Raw genomic sequence first — 14,136 nt, 5'->3', positions numbered from 1 at the left:
CCTGGCTGAAGAAAGGGGGTGAAGTTGTTGGCACACCCTCTCTCCAGCCGTCTTCGGGCTGGGGCAGAACCAGCCCCTCTGCCCCCCTCAGCAAGGACAGCCTGGAATGGCAAGGGCCCAGGGCAGCAAGACTGGCATCTCTCTCCACTCTTACCACAGGCACAGCTCAGTGGGCCCCAGGCTCAGGAGGGCCTTGCTCCTGGGGAAAGATGATCTGAGATTAGCAGGGCTCCCATCTGAGATGGGATCTGAGATTAGCAGGGATCTGAGATTGGGGTCCCAGGGCTCCCCAAACCGGGACATGTGCAGGCCACAGCTGACCTTGGGGCAGTGAGAGAAAAGGAATGGTTGCTTCCTCCTCCCTCCAGCTTTAACAACAGAGGCCTAGGTGCTGCTATGGAGGCTAAAGCTGGAAATGGTTTTTTCCAGCCCTGAGCTGACCCTTGGTGACCCTTCAGGAAATGAAGTTGAAGACCTTGGGGGCAAAGTGCAGTTCTGGAGGCACCTGGGCCAACCAAGGCCCCAGGAGACCTAGTGCCCGCAGTGGCAGCAGGCAAGATGCAGCTTTGAGAGCTGGGGTGGGAGCTGGGTCGGGAGCAGCGAGGCCCGCCGTGGGGCTCTTAGCCGATTCCAGGGATCTGGGTCCACTGGTTAGACTTGCAGGACTCGGAGTTGAAGTGCTTCTGCCTCCTACAGGGTCTCAGTGGGGGCCTGGAGCCCGAGGGGGAGCGCTGGGTGGGGCCACACTCCTGGCTTGGTGGCGAACGACAATGGGCTGGTGCTGGAGGCCTGTAGGGGAGACAGAGGTCCGTGAACATGCCAAGCGGCCAGGCCAGGCCCACTCTGTGTAGGAGTAGCTCGCAGACAGGGCCAGAGAAGAGCCAGCCACGAGTGGGATGAGGGAGGAGCTTAGAGACACTGGAGGGTAAGGTCGGGGAGATGGCTGGGGCTCTGCTTATTTGGAGGCCAGCTGGGGATGACTGGAGGCCACTGGGCAGTGGCAGAAACAGGGAAGGCTCAGCAAGAGCCAGAAGCTGGGAAGAGACCCCCAGCAGACTGGATGTGGGGAAACAGGTCAAGGGATATCTGAAGCTCTGGGGCAGAGCTGCTGCCAGTGCTCTTATGAGGAAGGGTTCCAAGAGGGGAACAAGCACAAAAGACACCCAAACCCAGTAACAGCCTCAGGCTCAGCCATTGGAGGCAGTGGCCCTAGTCCCTACCCCTAGTCTTAGTAGAAGCTAGGACAGCATTAGTGGGAGAGGTACCACTTCCCTGAGGGCACATGCAGGGCATAAGCCACGCTTCTCAGAGCATGGGGCATGCAGGGAGGGAAATGTGTGTCCCCATCACCACGGCAGCCAGAGGACAGTGCCAAGTCATGCAGAGGGCAGCTGTGGCATCCGGTACCTGGCAAGGGCCCCAGTCTTGGGGGTTAACAGTTTGACTCATCATGGTGGGCTGCATCGCAGAAGAAGCGTGAGCCCCTCTTGGCAGTACGGGCCGTGAAAGGGACACTCTTCAGCACTATGGCCCAGGAGAGAGACACTGGTCAGGCTCCATAGGGGTGGGGTGGGCAGAGAACCCAAAGGGTGTGACTAGGTTCTGGGGGTGGGGCTGAATGGGGCCCCAGGGAGGAAGGGAGTCCCACCTGTGATGATGTCCTCAATGGTACCATCTTTCCCCTCGTACACAGGCCGGTGCTCCTTGGCCTGGCGCCGCCTCAATTCTGCGATTAGCTCCTGCTGTTGCCACTTGTTCCGCTGGGATGGGGTCTAGGGCCCAGCATTTGAAGGGAAGGGACTCATCACTAACCTGCCATGGGGACATTCCCGCCCCAGGATGCAGTCCAAGACTGCCCCTGACTGTGCACCGCAGCCCTCCCCCATGCTGCCCGGGAACTCCCCCAAAGGCCCCTTCTCCATCCCTCTGGACGCCAGCCTCAGGCCCTCTGGGTGGTCCACGGGCTCCAGTTTTCCACCTCCTCTCCGTTTGCCCCGCCCCCTCCTAATCCTTCCCGGTTTCCTCCAGGCCCCTGCTCTGGTCCCACCCACCTTGGCATCCAGTTTCTTGGCTTCCTGAGCCAGCTGCTTCTCCCGCATTACCTCCTCCTGCTTCTTACGGGCTTCATTCTCTTGTTCTGCTTCCTGAGAACCGTGGGGGGGGGGGGGGGTGCAGATTGTGAGGCTCACACGAGCTGTGCGGGGAGGGGCTGAGGGTGGAGAGTGGGTGGCAGTGGGACCAGCAACCCCAGGTGGCCACCCTCTGGAGGGGCACTTCCTGCCCCAAACAATGACAGGAAGGGCCTGGGCCCCCACCCTGCCCACCAGTTCACAGCTAAGGCCTAGGCCTGTGGCCAGCTTCCATCGCTCCCTCCCAGGACTCAGAGGAGAAGGGAAAAGCCCAGACTTGAAGCCCAGCCCTCTCGCCATCAATTAGTTTTCTCTCAGCCTTTTTTCTTTAAAAGCCTCTCTCCTGCTTACCTTGTAAGAACGAATGAATCGGACAAACACTGGGAAGAATACAGAAGGAGGTGTGGTCTTGGGGCTCTCACCGAAGTAGCGCACCACTGCATTGTAGGCCTCCTGGGGAGCGAGGGCAGCAGGGGTCAGCCTGGCGGAGAAGGGGACGCCGGGCTCCTCACCAGGGACAGGAGCCCGCAGCGGCACCCAGCCCCTACAGGCTGGAAGAGAGGCGGGCTCCCACGCTCCCTAGGGTATGCTCCCAGAGGCAGCTCCCTGTACCCCCAATACCCGCTTTCCCCCACATCAAACCAGCCAGCCAGCACCGGAGAGAAGTTCTTTGATCCAAGAACCCAAAGTACACCCACCTAGAGGGATGCGGTGCCTTAATCCCAGTCACTCCCGCCAGCCTCCACCCTGTGCTCACCTCGGCCGTCTTGGCGTCACGCTGGAGCTTGTCCAGTTTGCCCTCATTGGTGGTGAGGAAGTTCCGAAGGACGCTGTTGTCATGGATACTGCACTCTCTCCGAATCAGCTCCATGCCCCGGCCCAGCTCCTTCACATCCAGCAGCACGTTCTCCAGGGACACTGCGGTTGCCAGAGCCCTGGCTGAGGCCTGCCCAGGGCCCGACGTGCCCACCCACCAGCCCAGGGCCTCAGTGAACTCTGGCCCTCACACTCAGCATGGGCTCATTCAGGCTCCCTGGTTTCCTGAGCCACCCAGGTGGATACTGAGGGACACACCAGGCTAGCCAGGCTCTCACGGGGGCGAGAAGAATGAATGTAGGCTGGGAATTCACGATCCCAAAGAGCGAAGTAGCAGAGGAAGGCAAGCCAGAGAGACGGCTGGTCTCCAACACAGAGCTGCCTCGGGCCTGCCCAGTGTTCGTGAGCGGGCGGAAAGAGCAGCTCCCTAACACCTGAGGGGCTTTATGGTCCTCTAAGCACTTCCCACACATCACAGAGAAACGCAGTCCAGAACCAGCCTGCAGGAGTCAGGGACAGAGAGCCACTGCGGCCCCCTCTGCCTGCTCCCACCCACCCAGGTGAGAGGGGCTCTGCTGGGTCTGGTGCTTGCAGGAAGGCTCCCTCTGGGTGGCCCCTCCTGTGGCCCCAGCGGAAAGCTTTGAAGTGGTCAGAAAACAGACAACAAAATCCAGAAACAAAGAGACCCAAGTGTTCCACCTCCTCAGAGCTTCCTGGGATTGTCCTGAGCCGAACAAGGGGGCAGGCCCCCTCACCTGCTGCAGCCTTCTCCACGAAGTGCAGCTCGTGCCAGAAGTTGGCCAGGTCTGGGTATTTCTCCTTCACCGTCAAGGCGATAAAATGCAGCAGTGTCATTTTCCTGTCCGTGGACTTGGTGTCCAGCAGCTAAAGGGGGCGGAGGGAGGGGGGACAGGGAGCAATGGGACAGCACTGAACACGCGGCTCCACGGCCGCCATCCCTCAGGGTTCCCGGCGCCCGGTGGTCCCCCCCATCTTACCAGATCCAGGCTCTGGAGCTTGAAGCCATACACAGCCCCCCGCTTGCTGCTGTTCATGTAGTTCCCCAGTGCAAGTATGATCTGTCCAAAAGACGAGTGGAAGGGGGTCAGGCTGAGCCCCAAGGGCTCCTCCCTCTTCACTGTATGGGCCCAGGTCCCACCCAGGACCCAGGGGCCGTGAGCACCCCCACCCACAATGTCTCCCCACCTCCAGCATCTGCTTCAGCTTCTGGGAGGACTTGACAGAGGCGGAGGCTGCGATGATGGCATTGAGTTGCTGGAAGGCAAGATGAAGAGGTGAGCAACCCCAGGCCAGGAAGGGCAGAGTCAGAGAGGGGCCGGGAGGACTGGCCAGGCCAGGGAGGTGACTAGCAGGTGGACGGTGGAAAGGGGGCGGCGGGCAACTGTGACAGTGCAGGGCCTACCGGCGTGAGCATCTGCAGGTTGTCCTGGAAGTTGCCCAGGAAGGCCATGCCGGCCATCCGCTGGGTCAGCCGCTCCACCTTGCTGAAGAGCAGCATGAAGCGGTCCTCGGCCGCCAGCTCCTCCAAGGGCTGCCGCTCCCGCTCGTACTGCCGCAGCAGCTTCACTTCGGCCTCCGTGGGCAGGAAGCGCATCAGGCACTCCACGAAGTCCACAGGTAGTGTCTGCAGGTCATACCTGGGCAGGAGGGAGGAAGCCCTTCAGGTCTGGCATCTGCCCACATTATCCATCATTCCTTTACCCTCCAGCTCCTCGGAGGGCTGAGGGTGAGGTCTGTGAGCAGGACAGAGCCAGAGGCAGAGGACCACCCTAGGGGAACGTTCCACGCCCTGCTTAAAAGCTCCTCAGTACCTCCCTCTCTCTTAGGGAGAAGTCTTAACAGTGAGCGTGGCTTAGGACGTCCAGCCTGCAAGACTTCCGCCCACCTTCCTACCTTGTCTCTCCTACTTCCCTCCTACACGAAGGCCGTAGCCTTTTTCAGTACCCGAGGCACCATGCTCCTCCCTCCGGGACGTGAACTGGATTTTATATACTTCCTTCAGGTCGCAGGTAAGACATCACTGCCTCTGGGAAGTCTTCTCTGATGACCCACTTAGCTACCTGGCCCTCCCTGTTCTCCCAAAGCTGCCTGTGTCTCCATGGCCTTGGTGGTTGTCACCCAGTGTTACTGGACTGTTTCCATTAGACTGGAAGTCCCTTGAGCGCAGGTCTGGGACAAATCCCCAGCACCTCACACGGTGCCTGGCACCCAGCACAGATGCAGTAAGTTCTGGCCAACCCAGTGGACGACTAAGGGGTGTGGGGCAGTTCTGCCATTGCCTGGGAACCCAGGGAAGGCCAGCGTCCGAGGTGGAGAGCGGGTTTCCAACTGGCTGGGGACCAGGGCCCGGTCAGTGGGAGCCTCACGTGTGGACGGCTCTGCAGATCTCCTCGGCCGAGCGGCCGGCCTTGCGCAGCGTGATGGCCAGGTTCTTGGCACGGTTGGCTTCCAACAGGGTCACCTTGCTGGCGGCTTTCTGTGCCGTCTTGTTCTTAGAGCAGATGAGGTCAAGGGCAGGGCCCTGGGCTTTTGTCTTAAACAGTTCTTCGAACTTGTCCAGGTCCAGGTCCTGGCAGGAGTTGACGAGAAGAAAAGTGCTGTGGCTTCTCAGGACTAGAGCGGCACGGCCGGAGTCCCAGCAGCATCAGCTCAGCTCCGGGTCACGGGCGGCTGAGTCGGAGGGCTTCTCCGAGGCCAGGAGGCCTGGCCGGAAAGGAACCTGGTCCCCAGCCTCCACCTTCCCCCTCAGGGCCCCTGGCCCCGCTACCTCCAAGATCTTCTCGTCATCAAGTTCGCTGAAGACAGTGCCGCTGATCTGGTTGGGTTTCAGTGCTGTCCAGTTGAAGACCGGCAGCCGGAACTTGGTCTTGATAGGTTTCTTGATGCGAATGGCTGATTTGGAAGGAGGGTCAGCGAGGCAGGGGCCGAGGACACACTCCCTTGGTCCCACCAGCTCTGCCCAGATCCCTGGGGACACTCACCTGACAGGCCTACTGTCAGCACCACAGAGGGAGCCGCACCGGGGAGAGGCGGGGCTGGGGGACACTTGTCTGGGGGGAAGAATACGCAGTGGCCCAGGGGCCGAGAGGCTCTGCAGAGGCCCCTCCCTTCTGCCCGCCCCACCAGCCGGCCTTCAGGGGAAGGAAGCTGCCTGCACTCCTGGCCCCAGCGGCTCCCAGGGGTCCTAACTCTGATGGGGCGGGCATTGGTGGTCTCTGACCCTGTCTCTGGCTTTGATCTAAGCCCTCCCCTTGGCTGTCTTCAGAGGAACCAGGAGCAGCAGCTTTCTTAAAACAGGTCCATGTCCACCCTTAGACATCCCTCCCCAGTAGCTTGAGCTTCCCTCAGATTCCAGACACCCCCTCAGGCCTCTCCCACTGCCTATACATCCTTCCAGCCCTGTCCCCGGCTTCCCCCTGAGGCAGGGGGAACCCCACTGCTGACTGGGGTTCTGGTCCTGCCCCACAATGAGACTGCCCCTCCCAGCTCCCAGGGTCCTGCTTACCTGGTAAAGGGGGAGGTGGAGGGGGCAGGGGAGGAGCAGGCGGAGGGGGTACAGGGATGGCCTCCTCGGAGGGCGGGGCTGGAGCCAGGAGGTCCAGGTCGGAGGCTGGCAGGCCAGCGCTCAGCTCCACGGGGCCCACCCGGGCCAGGGCCTCACTGCCCACCGGCTCCAAGTCCCGGGCACTGGGCTCCAAGTGGCATCGGCGCTGGAACGCCTCCTCCTTCTCCTTGATGAGCCGCCGCAGGGTGTGCACCTGGTGGCTCGTGTTCTCATAAGTCTCCTGGTGGGCAGGTGCACCGTTCAGAAGAGAGGGCTGAAGGCACAGCTGTTGCTGCCCCCGAGGGAGACTTCCTACCCAGGGGTCTCCCAGTTAGGGTCTCTGGGAGGGCACCCAGCAGCAGCCCAAGAACACCGGGTGGGGACCAGGGAAAGCTGGTGGGGAGCGAAGAGTCCTGCCATGTCCTTCCTCTCCACTCCAGCCTCAGTCTCGCTGGTCCCTCAAGGCCCAGCAGCTGCCCCTGTGTAAGCCAGCCTGCTACATGGCTGTCAGCCCTCTGTGCTGGGCACTGCTCTCATTTCTTTTGGCCTGTGAACTTGCTCAGTTGGGCGCCCCCTACAGACAAGATCCTGCCTCAGCCATCTCTGTAGTCTCCATACCCCCAACGCAGCCCTGCAGACCCCCAGCAGGGGCTCGGCAGGTGCATACCAAGCTCCACGGAGCCCGCACAACTGTATTCCTCTGGCAGGAACATACTCTGGGGCATGATTCATTTGATAATGAACAAAAAGTTAGCTGAGGGGACAGAAGAGACACTGAAAGCTGAGGAGCCCCTACTCTCCGGTTCAGGAGACTTGGTGGGTATCCTAATATCAGCCACCTTCTCTGTGCCTGCTCATGACACAAGGGCGGGGGCAACACTGGGGGTGCGGGGGAAAGGGGGGGAAGCAGCAGGACGGGCTGGCAGAAGCAGCCCTGGACCCCGCAGGTGCCATGTACGCTCCCGCCTCTTCTGTGCATGTCCGGCCCACTCTGGCTTTAGCTTCCCTCTCCAACCAAAAAAATGGGGTGAAATCATCAGCCCACCCTCATCTGAGTGCCTCAAGGTCATGAATCAAGATCTGGATTTTCAAGGACTTGACGTGACTCAGGAAAGAAAAACAATGATCCCCAGGCCCTGGCGCCAGCAGCAGCCAGGGGTCAGGGCCTGCCTCCCCTGACTACTTGGTACCTTGATGCTCTCTAGTTCCTTATCCCGCTGCAGCAGCTGCTTCTCCAGCTCCGCCACCCGCATCATGTTCTCGTTCTCTAGGTCCAGAAGCTTCTCTGTGAGCTGCAGGATGAAAAGGGCAGATCCAGGGCTGGCCCTAAAGCCTCGGCACTCGGCACAGCCTGAACCCCAGTCAGGACCTGGGCCCACAGGCAGGCTCAGTTAGGCTCCCCCTACAGACAAGATCCTGCCTCAGCCATCTCTGTAGTCTCCCTACATCGCTTCCCTGGGCCTAGGGTCTGAGACCACGTGAGACAGGACAAGACAAATGGCCGTATCTGACTCTCAAGCCGGAGACCACCTCACACCTGGCCTCGGAGGTCAGTGTGTGTTCCGATCTCTGGATGATCCAGTGCCTCAGCCCGAGCGTGCTTTAGAGCCCCGGGGGTGCCTGAGGCTTCCCTGGGCTCAATCTGCAGGCAAGTGGGTTCGCTCAGGGTTCCTGGAACTCAGATGTCCCCCTTCCCTCCCCCCAACAACAGTGGCTCTGGCAGCGGAGGAGGACCACCTACATGGGACACGTGCTCCTCCAGCTCCTCCACCTTCTCCAGGGCCACGTTCTTGGTCTCGGCGTCTTCCAACAAGCCCCCCACATCAAACACGTTCTCCAGGTATGCCTGGATCTGCACCTGCAGCTTCTCGCTCTCCGTGTGCCTCGACTTCTGGGGGGAGCAGAAGGATGGTAGCCGGGGCACCTCCAGAGAAAGACTTGGTCCTCGTCACCCTCCACGGCCACCTCCTAGAGCCTCGGACCCAGGGAGTCCCTGCTGCGACCACGCCGGAGTCTCACCCTGTGGAGCGGACTGCCTGGGGCGCCCTCTGCAGGAGGGTCTGAGTCCCGTGCCGGAGAAGACAGGCAGGGTTCCAGGGGCAGCCCCGACTAGGCTCTCATAAAAGATAAACCCTTTGAGATATGGCTAAGCTGGTCCTTTGCTCCAAAGCTCCTCGTCCCGTGAGGACTCGAGCCCAGCTCACCTGCAGGAACTCCTCCAGCCCCAGCTTAGTGAACTCGTACTGCAGGTGGACCCGGAAGTTCATGTCCTCCACCGAGTGCACCACTATGTTGATGAACTGCATGCAGGCCACCTGCGGCGGAGGCGCCCCGGCCGACAGAGACAGGAAGGGCAGGAGAGACCAAGAGACAGGGAGGATGGGGGGCTGTTAGAACTGGCATCCTCAGGGGCATAATCAAAAGCAATGAGTAAAAAAGTTACCTCTTTCTGGGAGCAAAAGAGAATTTTAACTTTAAAGATATCAAACTTAAGCCCTGGCTGGTGTAGCTCAGTGGATTGAGTGCAGGCTGTGAACCAAAGGGTTGCAGGCCGGGTCCCCAGTAGGGGGCACAAGAGAGGTCACCACACACTGATGTTTCTCTCCCTTTCTCTCCTTCTCCTCTCTCTAAAATTAAATAAATAAAATCTTTAAAAAGAAAGATATCAAACTTAATACTCGGTGTATTAAGATAGGTAAATTACATGGGAAATAGATGTAAATGAAGCTATTGCTCTGATTTCCTCCACATACCAACAGGTACTTTTTTTTTAAAGATTTTATTTATTTGGACTTCCAGCCAAGATGGAGGCATAGGTGGACGCACTGTACCTCCACGCACAACCAAGATTGGAACAACAACAATTTAGAGGCAGAATAACACCCAGAACTGACAGAAAATTTATCTGAATGGAAGTCGGACAGCCAAGAAGTTGAAGTAGACCCGTTCATCCAGATCGGTAGGAGGGGCAGAGAGGAGCAGCCAGGTGCGGGTCATGGCTCGCAGCAGAGAACAGGGTGCATAAAGCAACCAGGAGCACGTAAGGCATCTGGGGCGCGCAAGAAGGCAGCGGGTGGACCCTGAGTACGCAAGCAGCAGCTGGCGGACCCAGTGAGGCTGGGATTGTGAACCAGGGCAGAGCGCGCAACCCAGGATCCCAGGGAAGGGACTGAGACCCCAGGAGAATGGAGCTGCCACCATTGTTACCCCCTACCCCCGCCCCCACATACAACATCACAATCTAGCGACTGGGGTGCCCAGCCCTGGTGAACACCTAAGGTTCCGCCCCTCACCATAAGAGGAGCGACCAGACCCCCCCACCAAAAAAAAAAAAACAGAGAGAGAGAGAGAGAGAGAAATGGCTCAAATAGAACAAATCAGTGCCCCAGAACTCATCCTTTTGAGCGACCAAGAAATAGCCAATCTATCAGATGCACAGTTCAAAACACTGGTGATTAGGAAGCTCACAGAATTGGTTGATTTTGGGCGCAAATTACATGAAAAAATGCAGGTTACCATAAAAGAAATGAAGGAAAATGCACAGGGAACCAATAGTGATGGGAAGGAAACTGGGACTCAAAACAATAGAGTGGACCAGAAGGAAGAAAGAAACAACCAAACAGGAAAGAATGGAGAAATAAGAATTCCAAAAAATGAGAAGCATAGGAACCTCCAGGACATCTTTAAATGTTCCAACATCTGAATTAAAGGGGTACCAGAAGGGGAAGAGGTAAAGGAACAGATTGAAAACATATTTGAACAAATAATAAAGGAGAACTTCCCCATTCTGGCAAAGGGAACAGACTTCCAGAAAGTCCAGGAAGCTCAGAGAGTCCCAAAGAAGTTGGACCCAAGAAGAAACACACCAAGGCACATCATAATTACATTAGCCAAGGTATAAATGAAGGAGAGAATCCTAGAAGCAGCAAGAGATAAGGGGACAGTCACCTACAAAGGAGTTCCCATCAGACTGTCAGCTGATTTCTCCAAAGAGACCTTACAGGCAAGAAGGGGCTGGAAAGAAGTATTCCAAGTCATGAAAGACAAGGACCTATATCACAGATTGCTCTATCCAGCAAAGCTTTCATTTAGAATGGAAGGGCAGATAAAGTGCTTCTCAGATAAGGTCAAGTTAAAGGAGTTCATCATCACCAAGCCCTTATTTTATGAAATGTTAAAGGGACTTATCTAAGAAAAGAAGACTTAAAAAATGTATAGTAAAAGGACAGCAAACTCACAATTATTAACAACTACACCTAAAGCAAAACCAAAAGAAACTAAGCAAACAACTAGAACAGGAACAGAACCACAGAACCAAATGGAGGTCACATGGAGGGTTAGCAACAGGGGAGTGGGAAGAAGAGAGAGGGGGGAAAGGTACAGGGAATAAGCAGCATAGATTGTAGGTTGAAAATAGACAGGGGAGGGTAAGAATAGTATGAGAAATGTAGAAGCTAAAGAACTTATAATTATGACACATGGACATGAACTAAAGGGGAAGAAGTGGGTGGGAGAGGGTGTGCAGGGTGGAGGGACGTCAAGGGGGGAAATGGGACAACTGTATTAGCATAATCAATCAAATATTTTTTAAAAGATTTTATTTATTTATTTTTAGAGAGAGAAAGAGTGGGAGAGAAACATCAATGTGTAGTTGCTTCTCGAGTGCCCCCTACTGGGGACCTAGCCCACAACTCAAGCATATACCCTGACTGGGAATCGAACCAGCAACCTTTTGGTTCGCAGGTCAGCACTCAATCCACTGAGCCACACCAGCCAGGGCGGCAGGTACTTCTTCAGACACCCCTGCTTAGCTGAAGACCTGAGACTGAAGGGTAGAGATGCTAGAGGAAGAGTCTGGAAAAGGGAAAGCAGCTCAGACATGACCCAAACCAGGGACAGAAAGGCCACCAAAGGGAAAAAAGGCAGACTCGGGACACCTGAATGACAGACATTGTCTTGCAGATTCTAAATGCTCGCTGTAGTGGACAAATGGACAAGGACCATCCTTTCTGGGAGGAGAACCGTTCTGCACTCCACACAGAATATCAAAACCCACCGCCAACCTGGCCCCCACGCTCAGGGAGCACGCCGCCCGCCAGGCCCAGTGGGCTCCTCACCATGAAGTCGATGTTGCTGTCCTCATTCCGGAAGTACTCCATCAGCTTCTCAAAGCGGTGCATCTCCTTGCACACCTGAACGATCAGACCTCTCAGTGGAAGCACCTGTCCCAGGCAGAGCCCAAGCCCCCAAACCCTGGCTCCCAGGCACACCATGGCCCAGGGGCAGGTTCAGACCAAGTTTAACCACAGCTCCCTCTAGGCAGCGGACCATTCGGGACCCGACAGAAGACAGCCGGGGACCTAGCACCTGCCCTGGTCCCCTGTCCCCCACCAGGTTGCCAAGGAAGCTTGATAAAGCCTGTGCCTTCCTTAGTTTGAGCTTTAGGTGCCTCTGGCGGGTGGGCCAAGAAGAAACACAGGGGTTCGCTGTGGCCCAGTTACTCAAGGAAGGAGGGGGTGAGGAGGGAGGCTGGAGGTGCTGGCTGAGGCAGGGGCCACAGTCCCAGTGGGGATGCAGGACTGAGGCCAGGGTGCAGGAAAGCCCCTGTGCTGACAGGGGTCCCAAGACTCCTCTGAGCTCTGGCTTCGAGGAGGAAGAGCCATTTCCTGGCTTGAACAATGGATGCTAGGGAAGCCGTCTACAGAGGAGAAGGAAGGGGCAGGCCCGGCAGCTGCAGCTGGATGTCGAGGAATCCTATGTTCGGGCAGATGGGGGTTTCACAGCCAGGCCCAGAACTGGGAGAATTCCAAGTACAAGCTCCCTTTCCCCTCACTAATAACAGCCACCAGCCCAGGAGGATCCTGGTTTGCCTTCTCCTCCCACTGCAAAGGCATCTGCTTGGGCTCTACCAGTGAGTTTGCCTCAGAACCACCTGGGGAGCCTGTTAAAACACAGATACCCAGGCCTCCCAGGAGTCTGTTCGCTTAACAAGCTCTTCAGGCATTCTGATGCACGGCCGGACTAGGACCACTGGACTAGAGACCTCAGCTTTCTGAGGAAATCCTTAGCTGGCCAATCAAGAATGTTCCTGGCACATAATCTGGTAAGACTGAAGTTCTGGTTTTGCTGGAAGTGGGGGCGGGCAGTGGCAGGCCCCTAAGGTTAGCACCGGGATGTGAAAATCACTGGGGTGTGTGACATTGTAGGAAAGGGTGCCTGCCTACCTTGCTCCCACCTCCTCCCTGCCAAACATACACACGAATGCAGGAGCCTGACCTCTTTGAAATTGTCAAAGGCAGCCAGAATGATTTCATGACCTCCCCGCACCAAACACACAGCTGCTAGGAGCTCCAAGACAAGGGCTTTGGTCCTAAAGGGCAAAGAAGGAAGATTAACGCCTTGGCCCCCCACCACGGCCGGCCACCACACCGCTTGTGTGCACAGAGGGGTGAGTCCTTTCAGAGCGCGGAGACGCCTCAGTGAGGAGGGGCGAGGCTGCATTTGGGAAAGAAGGGCGGAGAAGGCAGGCTTGCTCCCTCACTAAGCTGTACAGACCAGAGAGAAGCCAGGAACACTGCTTCTGCTCCAGCAGAACCAGGGCACTGCCCCAGCCAAGGGACCCCACGGCCAGGGGCTGGGGGAGCCCAGATCTCCTGAGCCCTGGGCCAAGCGGGGAGGAAAGGGGAGGAAGCAGCTCACCTTGGGTTCTTGTTGTTGAGACTGAGCGCAATCTCGTTGACGGCATGGGGGTGGGACATGACCAGGTTGAATCCATACTGTAGCACGGGGAAAAGACAGAAGGAGGGAGACCTTGATGGGGGAGGAGGCACATCCTTGACTCCTTGACAGTAGGCCCACCGGCAACCCTCTTCTAAAGCTGGTGTCCTCCTAGCGCTCCCGGCTGGGCGGAGGAGGCAGCAAGGCCGAGGACCAGGGCCCGTGTGCCCCTTACCTGATAGTTCATGATGGCTCTGAGACAAAGGATGCAGACGTGCACGTCATCCTTCTGGCTCACCAGGCGGGAGTTCTTCAGGGCCCTGCGCCCAGGCAGAGTGCTATACCTGGGGGAGAGGGGGCTGCTGGTGAAGGGTCTAGGAGTGCTCACCATCATCCTGACAGCAGGCTGCCCTCGGCGGCAGCAGAAAAGGGGGAAAGAGGACCTTGCACCACCAGCCCAGAGAAAGGGGGGTGGGGGCAGGGCACTCAGCTGTTTCACCCCCTGGAGCAGGCCTTTGTCAGTCACTACCCAGGGTCCTGGCTTTAGAACCGGTGCCCAAACCATCCTAAGCCCAGAGGTCCTCCCAAACACAACAACAGGTGTGTAGGCCTTCCTAGTCCTCAAGATGGGTCCAGGGAGACATCCATTTGAGCCTCTCCTCCTCTTCCTCCTTCCGGTGGCTACATCTTGCACACACTCCCCGGGGTGGGAGCACTTGGCTCCTGGCCCACTTCTGTGTCCCAGAAAAGGCGGCACAGACCCCAAAGGCTTCAGGAGCACCGGGGGCTGCATCTGACTACAACCCCTGCCACGTGATGTTTGATGGAAGAAAGAGGAAGCACAGATGGTATCTGTTTATGCAGGACTAGAATGATGAGCAGTGTCAGAGGGCGAAACCCAAAGGAGAC

General features: G+C 57.5%; 1 protein-coding gene across 7 annotated transcripts in view; it reads right to left on the bottom strand.

Annotated features, from left to right (window-relative positions):
- Window positions 1-426: 426 nt before the first annotated feature.
- The window catches only part of FMNL3 (formin like 3), a 54,985-nt gene continuing 41,275 nt past the window's right edge, over window positions 427-14,136 (bottom strand). For 3 of the 7 annotated variants that reach the window (XM_028532318.2, XM_036019067.1, XM_036019066.1), the window contains 21 exons: window positions 13,463-13,571; window positions 13,210-13,286; window positions 12,787-12,880; window positions 11,628-11,702; window positions 8,715-8,825; window positions 8,252-8,401; window positions 7,701-7,802; window positions 6,472-6,751; window positions 5,948-6,016; window positions 5,734-5,858; window positions 5,333-5,535; window positions 4,369-4,603; window positions 4,152-4,220; window positions 3,944-4,024; window positions 3,701-3,830; window positions 2,887-3,047; window positions 2,481-2,582; window positions 2,052-2,144; window positions 1,649-1,772; window positions 1,408-1,524; window positions 427-789 (listed from right to left, as the gene is read on the bottom strand). In XM_028532318.2, the coding sequence (XP_028388119.1) occupies window positions 1,433-1,524; window positions 1,649-1,772; window positions 2,052-2,144; window positions 2,481-2,582; window positions 2,887-3,047; window positions 3,701-3,830; window positions 3,944-4,024; window positions 4,152-4,220; window positions 4,369-4,603; window positions 5,333-5,535; window positions 5,734-5,858; window positions 5,948-6,016; window positions 6,472-6,751; window positions 7,701-7,802; window positions 8,252-8,401; window positions 8,715-8,825; window positions 11,628-11,702; window positions 12,787-12,880; window positions 13,210-13,286; window positions 13,463-13,571 (2,482 nt within the window). In that variant the 3' untranslated portion in view covers window positions 427-789; window positions 1,408-1,432. The remainder of the gene's footprint in view (window positions 790-1,407; window positions 1,525-1,648; window positions 1,773-2,051; window positions 2,145-2,480; window positions 2,583-2,886; window positions 3,048-3,700; window positions 3,831-3,943; window positions 4,025-4,151; window positions 4,221-4,368; window positions 4,604-5,332; window positions 5,536-5,733; window positions 5,859-5,947; window positions 6,017-6,471; window positions 6,752-7,700; window positions 7,803-8,251; window positions 8,402-8,714; window positions 8,826-11,627; window positions 11,703-12,786; window positions 12,881-13,209; window positions 13,287-13,462; window positions 13,572-14,136) is intronic. The other 4 variants (XM_036019065.1, XM_028532320.2, XM_028532319.2 and 1 more) reach the window with 4 other exon arrangements.

The sequence above is a fragment of the Phyllostomus discolor genome, chromosome 2 (genome assembly GCF_004126475.2).
Source record: "Phyllostomus discolor isolate MPI-MPIP mPhyDis1 chromosome 2, mPhyDis1.pri.v3, whole genome shotgun sequence".
Lineage (NCBI taxonomy): Eukaryota > Metazoa > Chordata > Mammalia > Chiroptera > Phyllostomidae > Phyllostomus > Phyllostomus discolor.
This window is presented reverse-complemented; position numbering and strand designations above follow the sequence as displayed.